General features: G+C 34.6%; 2 protein-coding genes across 7 annotated transcripts; one reads left to right on the forward strand and one right to left on the reverse strand.

The window, feature by feature from the left end:
- Positions 1-1,310: 1,310 nt before the first annotated feature.
- Positions 1,311-7,067, forward strand: LOC126732575 (HVA22-like protein k). The gene is made up of 8 exons (XM_050435515.1): positions 1,311-1,478; positions 2,347-2,405; positions 2,721-2,818; positions 4,581-4,632; positions 5,688-5,751; positions 5,917-6,012; positions 6,494-6,566; positions 6,664-7,067. Exons 1-8 carry the CDS (start codon positions 1,440-1,442, stop codon positions 6,771-6,773), a joined length of 591 nt encoding a protein of 196 aa, XP_050291472.1. The 5' UTR covers positions 1,311-1,439; the 3' UTR covers positions 6,774-7,067.
- Positions 7,068-7,527: 460 nt separating this feature from the next.
- Positions 7,528-13,153, reverse strand: LOC126732574 (G-box-binding factor 1). Of its 6 annotated transcripts, none has more exons than XR_007659502.1 (12): positions 12,675-13,150; positions 10,815-10,957; positions 10,668-10,709; positions 10,456-10,545; positions 10,267-10,356; positions 9,955-10,118; positions 9,742-9,799; positions 9,546-9,594; positions 9,197-9,429; positions 8,733-8,810; positions 8,174-8,295; positions 7,528-7,932 (listed from the first exon to the last, which is right to left on the reverse strand). XR_007659502.1 is itself a non-coding variant. In XM_050435510.1 (12 exons), exons 2-12 carry the CDS (start codon positions 10,887-10,889, stop codon positions 7,828-7,830), a joined length of 1,110 nt encoding a protein of 369 aa, XP_050291467.1. In that variant the 5' UTR covers positions 10,890-10,957; positions 12,675-13,141; the 3' UTR covers positions 7,528-7,827. The 6 variants fall into 6 exon arrangements, 4 of the variants coding, with proteins under 4 accessions (XP_050291467.1, XP_050291469.1, XP_050291470.1 ...); XR_007659503.1 differs by having other exon boundaries at positions 9,203-9,429; positions 12,675-13,146; XM_050435510.1 differs by having other exon boundaries at positions 8,174-8,299; positions 12,675-13,141.
- Between the last annotated feature and the right edge of the window lie 5,592 nt (positions 13,154-18,745).

An 18,745-nucleotide genomic window follows, 5' to 3' on the forward strand; every position in this document is an offset into this window, starting at 1 on the left:
GCCAAAATGCGTCATTTCTTTCTCTGGCATCTGCAATAGCAAGTTCACAACTACTGCCTGCCAATGTCTTATCCGGGCATGACAGGCAGCATATACTCTTTTTGCCTTTTGGGTCAGTGCAGGCAGCATATTGATACATTTCCTCCACATACTGTACTTTATTCTTTCAGTTCAAGAGTCCTGGTTTTATTATAAAAATAAGGCCCTCTTTTTGAAAGGCTTATCCAGGGGTTGCATACACCCAAATGGGCCAATGATGGACCAAAAAGAGAAGAAAAGCCCAAAACCTCTTTTTTTTCTTGGGCTTAAGAACTTGACCCGACCCCCTGTCGCTCACATACATTTTCACGAAGGTATATGTGCCTCACAAAATGATACTAACATTTTCACACCATATTCCTTCCATATTTGTTTTGAGTTGCGGTATAAATTAAAAAGTTTATGTACAATAAAATTTTATAATATTTTTATAACACTAACAAATTAGTTTTTTATGCCGTCCGAGATCAAACCACAAATTTCTTATTTGAAGATAAAAGAGTTTATCAATTGAATTAATTGGAAGTTATTCTTTGTTTTTAATTATGATGAATATGCTATAATTTTATTATATTTTGACACATAGCAATATAACACTCTCGCTTTTGCAAAAACATTGTGAGATTTATTGTGTTTGAATAAAAAGTCAATTTTTCTATTTTATTGGCAATTTATAAAGCTATTAAGAAGTACTATTTTTAAAAGTCACGTGACTTATTATTTTGGTTTGACGAAGATAATTTGAAGCAGTTTTCCTGTTCTTTACACCCGCCTCACTCTCGCTTTGGGGTTGGTTTCTTTTCCCACTCCGTTCTAGCTTATACCCACGGGTACCTATCCCGCCGCACTCAAGTTTTATTTTAATATATAATTTATTAAAAAATTATTTTGAATAACAATACAACAATTCAATTATTAAGAATTACAAAAACAAATCAAACATAATAATACAACAATTTAAAAATATGCAAAATTTAAATCTTAAAACATAAAAATATAAATTTAATAATACAACATCGAAAAATATCATAAATTTATACTTTGATGGCTAAAAAATACTGATATATGTCTTATAAAAAAAACTATAAAAATATTTTTTCTTAATTTTTTAAATATAAACGAGACTGGTATGGGGAAAAATGTTAATCCTCATTCAAGCCTTATTTATCATACGGGGCGAGTAAAACCCGTCCATTAAGTGCGGGTATCCGCAGGCGGGTTTAAATTGCTGGAGCTAAACTATTTTGTCTTTATTTCCTATTTCCTATGGGCACCTGACGACACCGTTTCCTTTTTAAGATGCTCACGTCTGTTTTTTCTTTTTCAATCAGACGAACAGAGTAATAATAAATAAATAATATACCACAAATACAAACTAGTATTGAAAATTTAGAGAGTAAATGGAAATGGCTCTTCTCGGATCCCACATTCCAAGCGAGGTAAGAATCATCTTCTCCCTCTCTTTCAATGCCTCTTCGTTTTTCACTCTCTCTTTAGCTAGGGTCTCGTACTGTACCGCTCTCTCTATTTTATAGTCGTAGTGGAATAATGCGATTGCAGATTTGTAATTGTTTCGTTCTGCTAATTTCTGTTGGCGATTGATATCTATATAATTCTTCATAGATCAATATCATCATGAAATTATGAATCAGAGTATGAATTTATTTATAATAACTGGAACTAGAGGTATGATTTCAATGGAGGCAATGATTATCAATTTACCATAATTCGAAACTTGTCAAAATTTTCGATGTTGTGGTGGACAAATATTTACAAAATAGGAATGAAAATGTTTAGGGACTTAGAATAAATGTTTAGTACTAATCATATCTATGTCAATCCAAAGCCAAAGTGTGAGATTTTTTTATTTACTTTAAATTGTATTGATTGTGAGTTAGATAAATGAGGACTGATTTAGGGTCTTTGTGGGTGTCGTGGCGTGTTTGAGGGAATAGAAGAAATTTTTAGGGTCTGGATTGAATTATTATTATTATTATTATTTTTTTTTATGGGAGTTCAAGAATGTATTGTTCAAGTTTTTTTCATTTGGGGTTGCATACCAGATAGGGCAGTTCTGACTTTTTAGATATTTCTAGATTTCATCTAAGTTTTGCAAGGGCTTTGCTTTACGTGGCTTTCTTTGTACTCTAGTTCCATTTTTGTTTATCATTTTTTATTAGTAAATTAATAATTCTTAAGTGAACTAATTACTTAGTTGCTATCATTACTGTAGCATGCAGTATTGGAACTTATTTGATTTCCCTAACTGGTACATGCTTAAACTGATTTTCAAAATATCTGATGCAGGTGGGGCTGCAGTTGCTTCTTTATCCTCTTGGTTCTAACATTGTAATTCGAACCGCATGGTGCGCATTAATTAATGTTTGTTTTGACCATATGTTTTTAATGCCTTTTTCAAAGCTGCTTGCTCAATTTATTTTTCATTTTTAGAAGTGTATTATATTGGCAAACAATAACAGTTAACAATTCTTGTTGAGGTCAGCAGTGACTTCAAATATGTACTTGCAGATTTTTGGTTCCTATAGACCATTTTTCATCATATAAGCTCTGATCTTGATCTTTGATGTTTAGTTACTCATATGTGCTTCGTCCATTACGAGCTAAAATAAAAATACTTATATTTGGTGTGTAATATAATATTTAGCTTTCTGCTTGTGCAGCTGTTCTATTGGGATTGGTTTACCTGTGTACTCTACATTCAAGGCAATTGAGAGGAAAGATCAAAATGAGCAACAAAGGATGCTTTTGTATTGGGCAGGTCGTAACTTTTTCCTCCCTTTTTTTTCTTCTTTTCTCAAAATTTTGATAATTTTTCATCCTTATTTGTAAAATTTTAAAATTGTGTTTGTTTAGCACTTCGTTGCAAAAGACTTTGTTATTTTTGTGTCATATATTATCATCCTGGCTCTCTAGTAGGCCATCTTATTAATTTTTTTGTGAACCTTAAAGCCCAAGAATGTTTCTACTTTAGATGCTGTGTCAGTAGAACCAAAGGCATTCATAGGTCTGGGGAAGCCTAAGTAGTGTTATAGTCTGGTTGACTCTAATTTGTGATGATGTGGATGGTGCCCTGTTTTCATTTAAAACCCTATAGAACACCCTCTTTTAACCTTTTTCTGTTTTACAAGGCAAGAGTAGTAGAATGAATCTGTGGGGAGTGACAGATTACGTTGGTGTCTTATGGGAAGTGGTATGTTTGATACTTGGTCTTTTTACCAAGAGGTTCAGGGTGCTCCTATTTCCATTTTTCTATGGAAGGGTATTTGGAAAGTAAAGGTTCCTAAAATGGTTGCCTTCTTTATAATTATGTGGACAGCAGCTTTACATCAGATTCTTACTTTGGATAATCTCATGATAAGGTATTTGCCTTTAGTGAATCGGTGTTGTATGTGCCGTTGTAATGGGGAATCCATGGACCACCTCCTTCTTCATTTTGTGTTAGCACATGCTTTGTGGGTGTATATGTTTCAGATTTTTGGGATTCAATGGGTCATGCCAGGCTCTGTTGCTAGTTTATTATTTTGTTGGAGAAATTGGCTTGGGCAGTATAGATAAGATATTTGGAATTTGGTCCCTAGTTGTTTGATGTGGCTTGTTTGGATGGAGCGGAATTATCGCTTATTTGAGGATACTGAAAAATCATTGGATCTTTTAAAAGATTTTTACCAGCGAACTCTTTGATTGGTCTCAATGTTGGGGTTCCTTGGATTGTTCTTCCAGCATAGAGTTCCTTGTTTCTCTTAGAATAGCCTCTTGATCTATGTCTCTTTGCTCTCTTTATTTCTATGTGTTCATCATCATGAACTCATTGTTTTTTATTATTTTTATCAATAAACTACTCTTATTACCTATAAAAAAAGGGAGTAGTAGAATGAATTTGGTAAAGGGCTAGTGTAAAACTGTGTCACACTTCATGAAGATGAGTCTGAAAATCTACATACGTGACCCCTAATAGGAGTGAATGGATAGAAGAAAGTGTTTGGTAGCCATCTCCATGCTGTGTATCTCAAGTTGTCGAATGCGTATGGAGGTTGATCCACAAATTTTGGTGACAAGAATAGAAATGGAAGAGTGAAGCATGGAGTCATTTTGGCATAGCTAGTTCTTGTGGTCTATTCTTGAACTGATGGTGATGATGGGACACAAAACAACAGCCTTCCCTTATCAATAACCAACTTTTTATGCTGTTGATTAGGTCACTAATCTTGGGTGACTTAACCATAGGTTTTATCTTTGCTGATTCGAGATAAGCTTTAAGTTACCTGGATGACATTATTTTTTCATGGCTTTTGAAATTCTGAAGGTACATGTCCTGTAATCTTTAGAGAATGCAACTAGTCTGATCCTGTTCATTACTCTTAGGTGACAATTATATGTTTTATCTTTGCTGATAGGGGACAAGTTTAAGTTACCTGGATGATATTATCTTTTGTGCTTGCTGAAAATTTTGAAGTAAATGACTTCTAGCCTCTAGCATGTAACTGATTGATCCCATTCATGTCTGCTTTGGTTGCTTGCAGCATATGGATCTTTCAGCATCGTGGAAGTCTTTTCTGACAAGCTGCTTTCCTGGTATATTTCTGAACCCATTTATTTGATTCTAAAGCATGATTTCTGGTCACATGAGACTGTTTTTCTTTATAAGTTTATATTGGACTTCTTTTGCCCTTGAGAGAGATGTCATATGAAATTTCTAGGCATTGCTTGGTATGGTTATGGAGGTAGCTACTTGACATATTATGTTTACATTTCTCTCAGGTTTAAGGCAGTTTTTCTTTTTTTAAGTCTTATGTAGTCTCAAGCAAATTCTTTTTTTCTATTTTGATTTTATAATATTTTTTGATGATTCGATTGGTTATATTATGAGCAACATCAGTGACCTATGTCAATCAAAAACTTTTTGATGAGTTAAAATATATTTGACTCTTGCAAACATAGTCAAAACAAGCTATTACTTTGGGGGACAATTTTATCTTCAGAATTCCCTGTGCTTTGCTTCGATTATGTGTTTATACAAGTTGTGTGTATTATGAAATCTGTATAGCAAACAGCAAGCGCTCAAACATATGTCAAACTCTGATTTCTTGAACTGTACCTCTTTACTTGCATGAAGAGAGCACTATTGATGGGGTCCACACCTCATGAAATGGAGGTCACTAGCCTGAATCTCCCTTTCCCTCTCTCCTTGCTGCCAAAACTTATTTAGCATATAGAAGCAGCTGAACTGACCCTACCATTCAATTTTCTCTGCTTGCTGCAGTGAAAACTTGTCAGAAAAAGTAATAGCAGAAAATGTGGTTTCAAACACTATCAGCTTTAGTAATTCATGTGATTTGTTTGCACAAGACAAGGGTGAATAACAGATATGGCTACTAGTATGAATTTCTTGAAAGGCCAATGAGCTATAGCTCAAGTGGCACTTCCTCAATTCCTCCTCCTATAATAATGGGATGGAGGGTGAGGTTGTAGCCTTGTAGGTTCAAGATTCATCGGGTGCATGAATAACTTATATATATATATATATATTTTTTTTTTTTAAATCCTGAAAGATACACACATTGGTATGAAGTATGAACCAATCCACGTGAACTTGATTAATTTACTCATTCTGTTTTAATTATATGCAGGTGTCCTTTGTACTACCACTTGAAGTTTGCGTTTCTTGTTTGGCTTCAACTTCCTTCTGCTGATGTGAGTTTAAGCTTATGCTTCTCTTTTGAGTATATGGCAACAAGCCAACAAGTACTGGGACGAAAATTGTTATATTTTGCTTCCAACAACATTTTGTTACTCACTGCAACATAATTTAGACGTAGGGTGAACTCACAGTTTCATGACTGTTTGCTTTTTCACTAGGGGGCCAAGCAAATATACGTGAATTACCTACGTCCATTCTTTCAGAGACATCAAGCTAGAGTTGATCACATCATGGGTTTTGCATATGGTGAAATGGTATATTCTCTAATTGCTGGTATGTTTTGCCTTAGATTAGCTGTGTGAATGCATCAATCGGGGTATTTGTGTCCTTTCTGTGAATTGTAACATGGGGTAAGATCAGGTACCATAAATATGCTTTTCTACTTTTTTGGGACAAATTTGAGAAGAAATTGTGATCCCTGATTCCCAACACCCGGAATGGGTTGAACACAAGCCCTCTATCATTGAAAGGTTAGGAAGACCAGTAGCTACTAAGGCTGGTAAACCTTTTTTTTTTTTTTTTGGCTAAAGGAAAATAAGGCTGGTAATACTTGATTATGCTGAAACCTAATATTTTTAACATAACTGATGTGTTTTTACTCGTTCTATATTACCCCTGGTTAAAAGGGCCTTAAAAATAGTTGGTTTTAGGTTGAATTTGAGAGAACAGTGTGCATGCCTTCTTCTATGTATGAAATGTAGATTTCAAGAGGGTTTCCTGTTATTAAATTTGCAGGTTAAACTAATAAGTGCACATCAAGCAGAGATTCAGTTTGTTAGGAACATGCTTGCAAAGATTATGGGATCAGGTGAGGATTGTAGTGGCTTGTAGTGCTTATGGTCTTTTGTTTTGTCCACCAAATTATTCTCTTTCAGACATTAACTGTTTTACTTGTTCTGGACCAGCGGATCAAATGTTCAGGGGTTCTGTGACACCAGGTCAGCCACAACAGCACAGTGTAATTGAGGGCCCATTAAGAACAACCTCGGATACTGGCTCAGATCATGATGATTGATTGATACCTTCCTGTAAATATGCATAATTCTGAATCCTTTTTTCCCCATTGTCAAGGTAGTTTTGTACTTATCAGGAAGAAGAAGAAGATAAGGCCTATAGTAAGTCAAGCTTATAGCTGGCATCACACTTTCACAGTTTTAGACGTCACAATTGTGCTAAATTTTCTTGCAAGATTTCAGACAATTCGGTTGTTTCTTTTACAGGAAATAGCTGGGGATAATGTTAGGCTTGTATTGCACCTTTAGTGTACATGTGGCTCTCGAAAATTTGTATCAATGTGTTTTTGCCTGAAGTATCACATTTTGTTTTTTGTGATCTGTAGTGAGAGTATTTTGATGATTCCTTCCAATTGATAGTCCATGAACGTGGCTTCCAGTGGGTCATATACTCCCCCTCCCCCCCAACCCCAACCCAAAAATAAATTAGGGCAAAAGGATGGATATTTCAAGCAATGGATTTCTCATCATCTTAGTAATTCGTACATCTAACGTCAATTGTCTTGGCTATTAGCCCACTGGTATAGCGTTTTCTCTCTGAGGAAATTTGAGGGTTTTCCTCAGAGCACAAGTACCAAACTTGTGCTTTGGCTATCTTAAAGCGTCAACTCACAGCATTAAGTACCTCAACCACTAGAAATCAAGGATGCTAAGTTTTTTAGTCTACATTGCCATGTTTAAAGGGCTAAGTTACTGAGAAATGAGGTATTGATAATTATGAACTATGCAAATAGAGCAAAGGTTTGCAAGCGTCAATTAAACTGAAAGCCTAATATCCATTGCGATTCCATTCAATACATAAACGGTTGCTGAAGTATTCTCCTATATGATTTTTTTTCTTTCTTCAATTGATCAATACAACAATACAGATGGACTCAGGAATGTCCCAACTCAGTAAAGATATCATAAAAGTTAACAGTTACAAAGGGTTAAGGCTATAAAATTAGTAAGGAAAATAAATGTTTCATGATCCATTAGGGCCAATGCCATTACTTCCTGGAGTTGAATTAATTTCTGTTCTGACTGCAATGTTATCTGTCGTATCGTAGGAGTGTTTCAATTTAAATTGTTGCCGTCACCATGAGATTGAATAACTGATGTGGCAACGTTCTGTTCCACGTTAGCAACTACTTCTGGTCCGCATATTCGTGTCAACTCTTCCTGTTATAGCAGCAAAAAATGGGCAAAACTTTCCAATCAGACTGATTAAAACTTCAGGAGAGAATTGATTGCACTGCTTTTGACATATCTGGCTTATCAAATGACAATTGGGAATAAAATATTTTCTGCTTCTTTAAAATTATGGAAAATATGGAATGAAATTAAGCAAGAAAGTGTTTGGAGTATAATGATCACTAAATTGAAAAGGCAACGTGGAGTAGAGACGAGGGTTTAAATTAACCTTAATGGAACTATTTTCGGATGTAAGCTTTTCACATTCCTCGGAAAGCCTCTGGACCTCATCCTTGAGATTGAGATTCTCGTTGTTCAAAGTTTCCACTCTTGCTTGTAGTTCTTCACACTCTGCCTGGTTGGGACATGAAACACAATTAAATTTATAGACAAAACTAAACAAGTAGTTCAGCATTCTGACAAAATGGATGATAAATGCTCACCATCCCATCCAGACCCCAAGAACATGTTAAAACTTCTCACCAAGCAATGAAAAGTTCAAGATATTCTCTCTTAAGTATGAATTTTAATACTTTAAAGGGCCATAGAGTCCCAATCATGCAAATATTCCCTCTTCTTCATATCAATCTTTAACTTCAAAAGGAGATGGCAAAAACATGCAGTTAATTGCTTGGAAGTTATAAAACCTTTTCGTCACAACTTAAGATGGTTAAAAAGTTGAAATAAGGCAAGAATTGGTGATTAGCGAGCATGACTGAGCTAGTAGGGCATAATGATTAAACAGGCAAACAGTTGGTCCTGACAGGTAGCACAAAGTATATTTGTACCTGTTTGCGTAATCTTGACCTCCTAGCAGACTCCCTATTAGATTGCTTTCTCTTCTGTCTCTTCAGCTCACGTTCATCCTGTCAAAATCAAGAGTTAGAATTCAAAAAAAGGAATTTATAAAAAGCTTAATTGGTAACATAAAGGTAAAAACTATGGAATTAGCGGATACACAAGTCCATATTGACTTTAAAATTTACAGCCTCTCCATGCAAGCCTATTAAGTGATAAATTAAAACCAACATAAAATAGGATACTAAAAGTCAAACTGATGGAGAGTCAGATATGTGCACAAGTGCACCTGTTTTGTGGGCAATGACACAAAAGCAGAAATATGATAAAGAATTTCATTGTTAGATAATTTGTAAAGAATTGCATTAGGAAACAGGCACAAACTCCTAATAATTGTTTTTGAGTAAGGTTTTTTGTTTTTTGAGAGAGAGAGAGAGAACTACAAGCCTTATACCCGTACCCACTGATCAGGCATTACACCTTCGCGACCCATCATTGCTGGAGAAACATGTGCTGATGAGGCACCAGATGGATTTGCTCTCACTTTTGCAGCTCCAGCACCAGCAGGTGATGCATTCCATAAGTCCATTCCAATATTCAGATTAGTTGCAGGTACTGAGACTACAGGATTCCCAGGCACAGAAGCTTGAATAATGGCCCCAGGAGTGTTAGTATGTGCATTAGCTCCTGAGGAAGTTTTAGTGAGTACAAAATTATTACAGAAAAAGTGACATAGGCAGGAACCATTTAGGTTGAAGATTAAAAAAAATAAAACGTTTATATATATATATATATATATATACCATCTGCAAGCATCTGGTCAAAGCTTCCCTTCTTGCTAGCTGTAAAATCCTACAGAATTGAGCATGTGTGGAAAAAACAAATGTCATATCAACAGGCCAGATTGATACAGATATGGGAAACTCCAACACATAGGCATGCAAAAACCAGCTACATGATAAGTGAGAAAGTGCATGTATTAATATTAAGATAATGTACCTGTTGGTTATTGTTCTCATCGCTTGCATCTGAAGAACCATCTGTACCGCTGTCAGCACTAATAATCACAGAGAGAGAGAGAGAAGAAAGGGAGAGGGCAGTGGGGAGCAAATCTCTAATCAGCATATAGCAGTGATAGCACACATTTATGTAAATCTAATGTTAAGGAAACCAAGTCAAAAGAAGATTAAACTACACTTTAGGTTGCTGCACCTCTGTGAAGCGCCATCATTTCCTGAACCTGAAGTTGCCTTTGCAGACTCTCCACCCTTGCCAGAATTTCCAGACATTCCCTTGGATTTTTTAGCTGAAGCCCGGTCCTTTCCATCAGGCCCCTTACCTTCCAACTCTGCATTTGTCTGCACTGGGTTTGGGGTCTACAGAGATGATCAAATTTAAAAACTTCTCAGTATTTAACAGCAGCAGGGAGTATGTGTCACACGTGTGGGAACATGCATTTGTATTGTATAAAAAATAAGTATAAGGAAACCTAACCTAGAAAGAAAGCATGAACACTATAATTACCGTGGTCATATTAGGATGAGCATAGACACCCCCTGCAGGATATAAAGCTGGGTATGGAACTGGGGTCCCATATGGTGGCATCAAAGGGTGCTGATAAATAGCCAACAGAAAAGCAAATAAGAACCTTCTATCATATAGAGAATGTATGCTTCTAGTCTTCTACATGTCCAAAAAAAGGGAGATATTCACCTGGCTTCCCCACAAATAAGGGTGGGGGGTTGGAGAAGCAACAGTTGGGGCAAAAAATGGAGGTGCAGTAGCTCCAGCACCATAATAAGCCTAAACAATAAGCTCATCTATAAGCCACTAACACTAATTATCTGTATAATCTAAATAAAATAATAAAAAATCCATAACAGCACAAAGCAATCAAAAACATTAAATATATTTTCATCAAGAACCTGCATGCTCGACCAATCAGCATAAGGTGTTGTCGGTATCTCCTGTAAATCAATTGCGAATGCTTTAAAACCAATAAAGAAAAAAAAACCAAACAAAGAGAGAGAAAACAAAAGAAAGGGGGAGAGAGAGGAGGATGAAGGGGATACCTGAGTTGAAGAAGCTGGTTTCGAAGGCTTAGGAGGTGTGCCCTCTTCCCCTGTCCCCATCAAAGATTGTTTCATAAAATCCCCTTTAAGTTCCACAGTTTAAGACCAGATCACTTGCACCCTTAGCAATATCTTGGAAGCACCTAAAATCACCATATTGATAATCCATGTCACATACTAAGATTTTAAGATGATAAATTTACTTACTATTGATACTGTTTCAGTTAGATAAAAGCAAATTTTTAGATTCTCAAACAAATGCAAAGTTGTTAAGACAATGCTTCCTCCATACTCCAAAATGAATTAAACTAGCCTCCACAATGAACAAGGTCATTGAGCTCATATAAATTGAAAGGTAGCACAGGTCACAGGGAAGACTAAGATTCTAGTTCACTTAAATGGCTATAATTCTTTTTTCTTCTTCTGTTAAGTTTGCGCTTCTTCTCTTCCCCCTTTTTCCTTCTAATAAGTAATTAAAATAATGATTTATATCTTTGATAATTGAACCTGATCATAATTTCTTCACACGACTTTTGATATAAGCACACATTTTATGGCATTTTACTTGTATGAAAAATTATATGAGGGAGTTTTTTTTTTTTTTTTTTTTTTTTTTTTTTTTTTTTTGTGTAATGAAATTTTATTGAAAAGAAAAAGGACGAAGCACATGAGGGAACATTTGATTCAAGGAAGATAGCTACCATAAGAACCTTAGGAACTTAATAATGGCTTGCCTTAAAATAATTGAAACAAAGCTAACAAAGCATTAAATGGAAGCCACTCATGGTTGGTCCTATTTAGTCATTCAGCTCTATAAAGCCACACCCTCTTCCGAGTCATAGACCATCGTTCATATGCTTGCCACCAGGACTCACATTGTTTATAGCCATCAACATTTTCTTCAAACATATGATAAATTATACCTTATCTATAACCACACAGAGCATAATGTACCATCAAGTGTTTCATATGGACTGTAATCTTCCTGTCCTTGGGGCAGTTTTCATTACCATATTATGCTCTTAGTAGCCCATAGAACTAGTTGTTAATGTCCAACCAATCCTTATAAGCTTGGATTTTTTTTTCTTTCCTTTTCTTTTTCAACATATTGGATTTAACTTATGCCAGGATTGGAATAAACCAAAAACAGTTTTCAGTTAAATGGTGAACTAATCCTTCCACTGAGTTCTGACTCTTACTCATTGCATTAGCAATTTGCTTCAGTTGATGATCTACATATCCGAGCATCATTTAATTTTTAGCCTCACATCCATATTGTCAAGTCAACAATATATGCTTCTCTTATGGGTAATTCTTGGCCTTCAATTCTACTAAATAGTAATCTCATCTTACATATATAGTCACTCCTCTATTAGTCTTAGACAAGCAACCTTTAGTACTTTCATAGATAAAGCTAAACATGTCCAAAAATTTTCTTAATCATCCAAAAATAAAAATAAGAACTTTAATTCACAAGGGCAACCTATAAGTACCTTCAAATTTATTCATAACTACACATCTCCAAGATAAGATAAGAAAATCTATCTAACTATTTTGATAAACAAAGAAATTCGGGTTGAAAAGGTACAACCACCCATAACTCTAAACTTAATCTAATCTTATTAGAGAAACAAAGATTACCATAACCAGGAACAACAAACTGAAATCTGTGGTTTTGAAACCATTAATAAGAAATTAGAGATCCCGACCGAGCTTAATTCCGAGACACATATATATAAGAATAGTAAGTATATGTATGGAATTAAAAAGATTAGACACAAATAATAATAATAATACGTTACCAACACGTGTAATTAGACGGAGAGAGAAGGAGAAAGAGAAAGAGAGAGAGAGACTAACCTGCTTTGATGGCGTTTTGGAGAGAGTGAGGTGGATGTCCAAGTGGAATACAGACCCTTCTTTTATTTACAGTATATGTTTGTTTGTTTTTTTTTGGAAAAAAACAAAAACAAAAAAAAAGGCTGAGAATTTTAGGTTTAAGAATCTGAGGAATCAATCTATGCTGCCCAGAATATACGTACACAGCTTCCACTGCCAGAGTCCCAGAAAACCTCTTTTTTGTGTTTCAGTGCTTCCTTTGTCTCTTTCTCTCTCTCTAGTTTGAGTTTCTACTACCTCTGAAGCTGTTTTTGTTGTTGTAGTACGACGTGGTTGTTGTTGTTGTTAATATTGTGTGTGTGTGTGTTTAGAACCGTACAATAAGGAGTGAATCCAGTGTGGCGGTGTCCTATAGGAAGAGGAGGAGTTGGTTTAGGGTTTGGGAGAGAGAGAGAGTGAAAAGAGGGGTGGTTCCAGCTGTCCACGTCTTAGTGGATTGGATTTGTGACGAAGCGGCAACCAACGATGACTCACTCACTTGCTAATGGATAATCTTAAATAATAGTAATTTTTCACTCAACATTGTCGGAAATGGAAATTGCGAATGTGTGGACCCACTCTGCCTCTCAATTCTCTCTCTCCTTCTCTCCCTACGGTTTTTGCTCCTCTGCGGTACCTTCCAATTTTTCACTAAAAACTCTGTTAGATTGCGCCACGTAACGTTTTTATGTTAAATAGATAAAGATACTCTCTCGTGTCCGACGGGACCTATTCTCTCCATCAGATGGATGGATTCAAGAAAAAAAAGTGAGATATACATTGGACCATTATACATATACCCCTTATCTCTTCTTTTAATTTGAGTGATAAGTTTTACTTTCCAGACAATAAATAAAGTGCAGAAATTTTGACCTTTGACTTCTCAGTATTTGAAATAAATTAAAATTTTGTTTTTAACCCTTCTTTTTTAACTTATTTTTTTGGCTTTGTATAGTTGATTTTAAATTAAACTTAATAAATATCATATTTGGTGCGACAAAAAAAGAAAAGAAAAAGATAAGCTTAAAAATATACTATTCTCAATTTTATTAGATAAAACATAGTGTAAATTACGTCCAAATATGATTATATGCAAAAATGAGGTCAATCAAGATAAATCAATCAAATATAAATATAGTAAGGATTAAACTTTGACAAAGACTTTATAACTAAGGGAAGAGAAAAGAGCAAGGCAAAAGAAATGGAAAAGAAAATGCTTCCCTCTTGCATGTTTGGAAGGAGTGAGAGAAAGAGAGAAAAGAAAAGAATATATTTGCACTTCATTTGTTTCTTTGTAAAATGTTTTCAAATGTAATTGAAAATATTTTAGTAAAAAATACTTTCAAGTGTGTTTGCTGTAACCTAAAATTTCCAAGCTCAAAACACCAAATTTTCCAATACACAAACCACCATATCGACACTAAACCCAACTAGATTCACACTCTCAACCACCATATTGACACAACCCTGACCGATCAATGTCCTTAGCCATTGAATCCAAGCCCTAAATCGCTAGATCGATGCCCTAGTCATCAAATCAACACCCCTAATCATTAGATCGCAACCATCAACCACCAATTTGTCGCCTCCAGCCACCAAATTGCTCATCTTGGTCGCGAATCACCAACGCGATTCTGAGCCTCCTTACCACCATTAACTGCCAACCATCGTTGATAATCATCTCTGTGAGTTTTGGATGGGTACAGGCTTGTGTAGCGAGATTTATATGGGTTGGGGAGTGATATTGTGCAACCCCACAAACTTGTAAAATGTTTTACTAAAAAAAAAATTGGTAAAACATTTTACAAAGGGTTTTCAATAAAAATCATTTTTAGAGTTGACCAAATATTATAGTGAAACAAACACCTAAATATGTTGAAAATATTTTTCAAAAAACATTTTACAACAAAATAAACATATTATTAATATATATATATATATATATATATATTTAGTTTGGTTTGCAGTAGGAAGAAAAATGAAAGGAAAGATGTTGTTTTACTTAAATTCTCCCAATAAAGTAAAGAATTTTTGTAAAAAGCTATGGACAAAATTGAAATTTTATGTCATTAGTGGTGGGCCAGGAAACTTGCACTTTTTTATGCTTGACTTTCTCTCCATTTCTCCCAATTTGGGCAAAAGAAAAATGTGGGTCTGATGGATTGGTCTTCCCTCAATTTTCTCTTTTGTTCTTTCTTCTAATAGTTTAATGCCGACCACACTAGAAAAAATGTCAAGTCACCAATATTTCCTTTCTCTTCTCTCCTCTTCCCCTCCTTCCAAACAAAGCCATCTTTCTCTCTCTCTCTCTTTGAATTTTTTTTTTTTTTAGAAACAAACACACACACAAGGGAGATATTAATAGAAATATCAATATATCAAGTAAGTACAAAACTTACTTGCATAGAAAAATATTAATAGAAATATCAAATAAGTACAAAACTTAGCTAAGGATCTATATCAAAATTAATAAGTCATTTACAGAAGCCCATTTAGCTGATAAATGCGGAGTCACCATGTTTCTATATCTATTGACCCAATTCCAGATGTAATTATTTGTAGCTGAGGTATATAATATATAATTAATTTGTTGTGCGAGAGTGCTACGCCCACGGTTTTAGCCTTTCCGCTTACTCCCCTTTTTTAGTGACGATGGCACCGGGAAACTATAGAGTATAAATTAAACTATAAACATAAAAGTGAATGACGGTGGAAAAGCGAGTAAGAAAGAAAAAGGAGGAAGTGACTAAAAACCCATTCCTCCACACTCGAATTACGCCCACGGTATCATCCTCTTTCTTAACAAAATTCTTATCAATAATATGCCAAATTACCCTTTAATTTACTATGTGGACCCGAGATCTCGCTTTGTAAAGATTGACACAACTATAAATATATAATAATAATGAACCACCCGTGGGCCATGACAAGAATTCAACCATTAAAGCAGATCTAAATCCAACCCTGTCAATCCGTCTGAAGTTGACAAAAAGGAAATCAAGCTCATCAAATCTGTAAAAGATTAAATGAATATAGTTTTAGCTAAAGAGATTAGATGTGGAATCAATGTCATGAAGCTGAAAATCTAGAAGGATGCCTTGTTCTAATATAAAAACTTTGAGTTTGGTAATTTTAAAATAAAATATATGGAGTGTAAAATTAGTAACATGAGAAGTGTCAAATTGAAAATCTTCAGAGATACTGATTAAAAAACAGAAAGAAAATCTAGAGAGATACCTTATAATATAAAAACTTTGGGTTTGGCAATTTCAAAACAGAATACATGGAAGGCAAGTTTAGTAACATGAGAAATAAAGATGGAGTTGCAAAACTTGATGGTAAAGAAATACCAAAGATTTGGATACTTATGATATCTTGAATTGATAATTCACAATAAAGACTCTCAAAAAAAAAAAAAAAAAAAAAAAAAAATCACAATAAAGACAATGAGATCAAATAGAATATAAATTATAAAATAAGAGTAAGATGGACAAAGTGAATAAGCCTATTAGGCGTATTAGGCGCATTGTGTGATTGTAGAGTTCCTAAGGTTTATCTTACATTTTTTTTTTTTCATTATTTTAACACCAAACAACCTCCAAACCTATTCAAGATCTTAATAACCCTAATTTAGTGTTGAATTCCCAAAGATCCGGTGTCAAAATTGTTACACTGACTTTTCTAACCATGACAAAATCATACTACAGATGCATAGTAGTTTAGTTGACTTTCACGACTTACTTATGGTTGATGTATTTAATAAATTTAAAAATAGTTTCTTTCCATTACTTGATGTGTGTTGGTACTTGGTATGGCTATAGTCTAGAGTATGGTTTGGAGAAAGTAAACTTATTTTATTCTATTCGATTTCAAATCTTTCGTATTGAAGAGATAAATATCATATTTTTCCCACTTGTGAGAAAAACTTGTAAACCAATTTTTTTTTTAATCTCCTTCAATAGTTTATCCCAAAAATTCTTACATGATAGATTATGATAATGACTATGAGCTTGTACCAAAATTCTATGATATATTTTTCAACAGACTTAGACAACTTTTTCAGTCATTTCTTCATTTTCAAATGACTTCCTCTAAAGTAAAATACATGTTTTAGCATTTATCTTATAATCACAAAAAGATGTTAAACCAATCATTTCAAATTTTAAAATTGTAACTATGCACAATGTTAAATGATTCGTGTACTATTACTAATGATTGATTTTATATAATTTATTTTTTTGATGTCAAATGTATTACACATGATATAAATGCCACACTGTAAGGAGGAAGAGGAGACCACACTACATGCTTTTTGGACCTGTCAAAGATTAAAAGAAGTATGGAGAAATATTGACTTAATACTATATAAAACAGATTAGACAGAGACATAGAATACAGTTATTTGAGTTCATTTGAATTTCTATCCAAATTATCTCCCCATGTGGTGTCGCTTGTTAGCTTGATAAGACTTACTTGAATTTTGATCATTATCTTCAACTATTGTTCCAATAGGAAGAACATGGACAATCAGCATTTAGTAAGAGAAGCCTTACTTTACCAGGATGAATACAAAGCCCTAAAAGATCTAAGCCAACCAATTAGACATGCGGTGCCGGTGGACACCATCTGATCAGGGTCTACACAAGATGAACGTAGACGAACCTCTAAGGAACGATAGGAAAGTGGCTAAGATTGGAGCTCTCATAGGAAATGACCAGAAATAGCTTATGGGTGTGATTTGCAGGCGAGAACAACCTGTACATTTGGCTAGCGAGATTGATTTGAAAGCAATGGTCAAAGCATCCACTATGCTTTGCATATAATTGATTTGAGCGGTTTAAAAGTAAATAATTTAATTAAAACTTTTTTTCAAGTTCAGATGGATTGAAGGGTGCATTATTATATATTTATTTATAGTTGTGTCAAGCTTTACAAAGCAAAATCTGAGGTCCACCTAATAAATTAAAGGGCAAGCATATACCTAGGGCCGGATTAAAGGGTAATTTCGCATAAAATTGAGAAGAATTTTGTTAAGAGATGTGATACCGTTGTTGTAATTCGAGTTTGGAGGAATGGGTTAGCCACTTCCCCTTTTTTTTAGGTAAATTACAAAGTTGGTCTCTATCTTTTATATCATATTTCAATTTGATCCTTAACCTTTCAATTGTGTCAATTTGATCCTTAACATTTTTAGTGTCGTGTCAATTTAGTTCCTACCGTATTCATTGAATGGAAAAAGCTAATGTGTCAAATGAAATAATAATAAAAAATATTTTTTATATACATTAATTGCCAACTGTACCAACACGTCAGATTAAAAAAAATTCTAAAATCTTAAACTTCCCCTCTCTCTTTCTCATCAAATTCATCTCCCTCACTCTCACTTCCCCTAATTTCCTCTTTCTTTCATTAACTTTTCGTGCACTTTCTCACAATCCAAACGGAAAAATCTAAACAAATTCTAAAACCCCAGAAAAAGAGATGCAGAGAGTATCACAATCACACTACCGACTGCTCGCTGGAATTCAAAATCATAATCACATAAAGAAAATCACACCCATTCTAGGTTTTTGAACCCCCGTTTGTTCTTGAGAAAGCAAAAGAAAAGGAAATGTGACATAAAGCTAAAGACTACATGACACCTATTTCTCTCTCTCACTACTACTTTCTATTTCGAAAATTTTCCAGTCCATTCTACTTCTCAACAATCAAACCAATAATTAAAAAAAAGAAAAAGCACAGTCCAACACGACTCCAAATTCCAATCCAAACACACATAGAGGAGCTAAAGAGCCAAAGAGAGTGAGATAGAGAGTGAAAGACATCTCAACTCTCAACCCCAAGCACAACTAGACATGGCACATGGTCAAGTTAATCGGGTTGCAAGCTAAACAGGCCGGGTTAAAATACAGGCCATTTTAAACAGGTTGAAATTGGGTTGGGCCAATTGGCTTGCAGGCGGGTCGAGTTGACCTGTATTTTGACATTAAAAAAAAAGCTTAAAAAAATTGTCAAATTTTTAGAGAGAATGAATTAAATCAATCAAAGAAACG

Source organism: Quercus robur, chromosome 6 (assembly GCF_932294415.1).
Source record: "Quercus robur chromosome 6, dhQueRobu3.1, whole genome shotgun sequence".
Lineage (NCBI taxonomy): Eukaryota > Viridiplantae > Streptophyta > Magnoliopsida > Fagales > Fagaceae > Quercus > Quercus robur.

Bases quoted from the DNA above. Each gene is read 5' to 3' on its own strand.
- LOC126732575 (XM_050435515.1), top strand. From the start codon at position 1,440: ATGGAAATGGCTCTTCTCGGATCCCACATTCCAAGCGAG. The intron at 2,819-4,580 runs GTCGTAACTTTT...GGTTGCTTGCAG, and splicing joins GATGCTTTTGTATTGGGCAG to CATATGGATCTTTCAGCATC. The intron at 5,752-5,916 runs GTGAGTTTAAGC...CTTTTTCACTAG, and splicing joins TTCAACTTCCTTCTGCTGAT to GGGGCCAAGCAAATATACGT.
- LOC126732574 (XM_050435510.1), bottom strand. From the start codon at position 10,889: ATGAAACAATCTTTGATGGGGACAGGGGAAGAGGGCACACCTCCTAAG. The intron at 10,357-10,455 runs GTGAATATCTCC...GCTATTTATCAG, and splicing joins CTTATTTGTGGGGAAGCCAG to CACCCTTTGATGCCACCATA. The intron at 8,300-8,732 runs GTACAAATATAC...TGTCCCAACCAG, and splicing joins GGTCAAGATTACGCAAACAG to GCAGAGTGTGAAGAACTACA.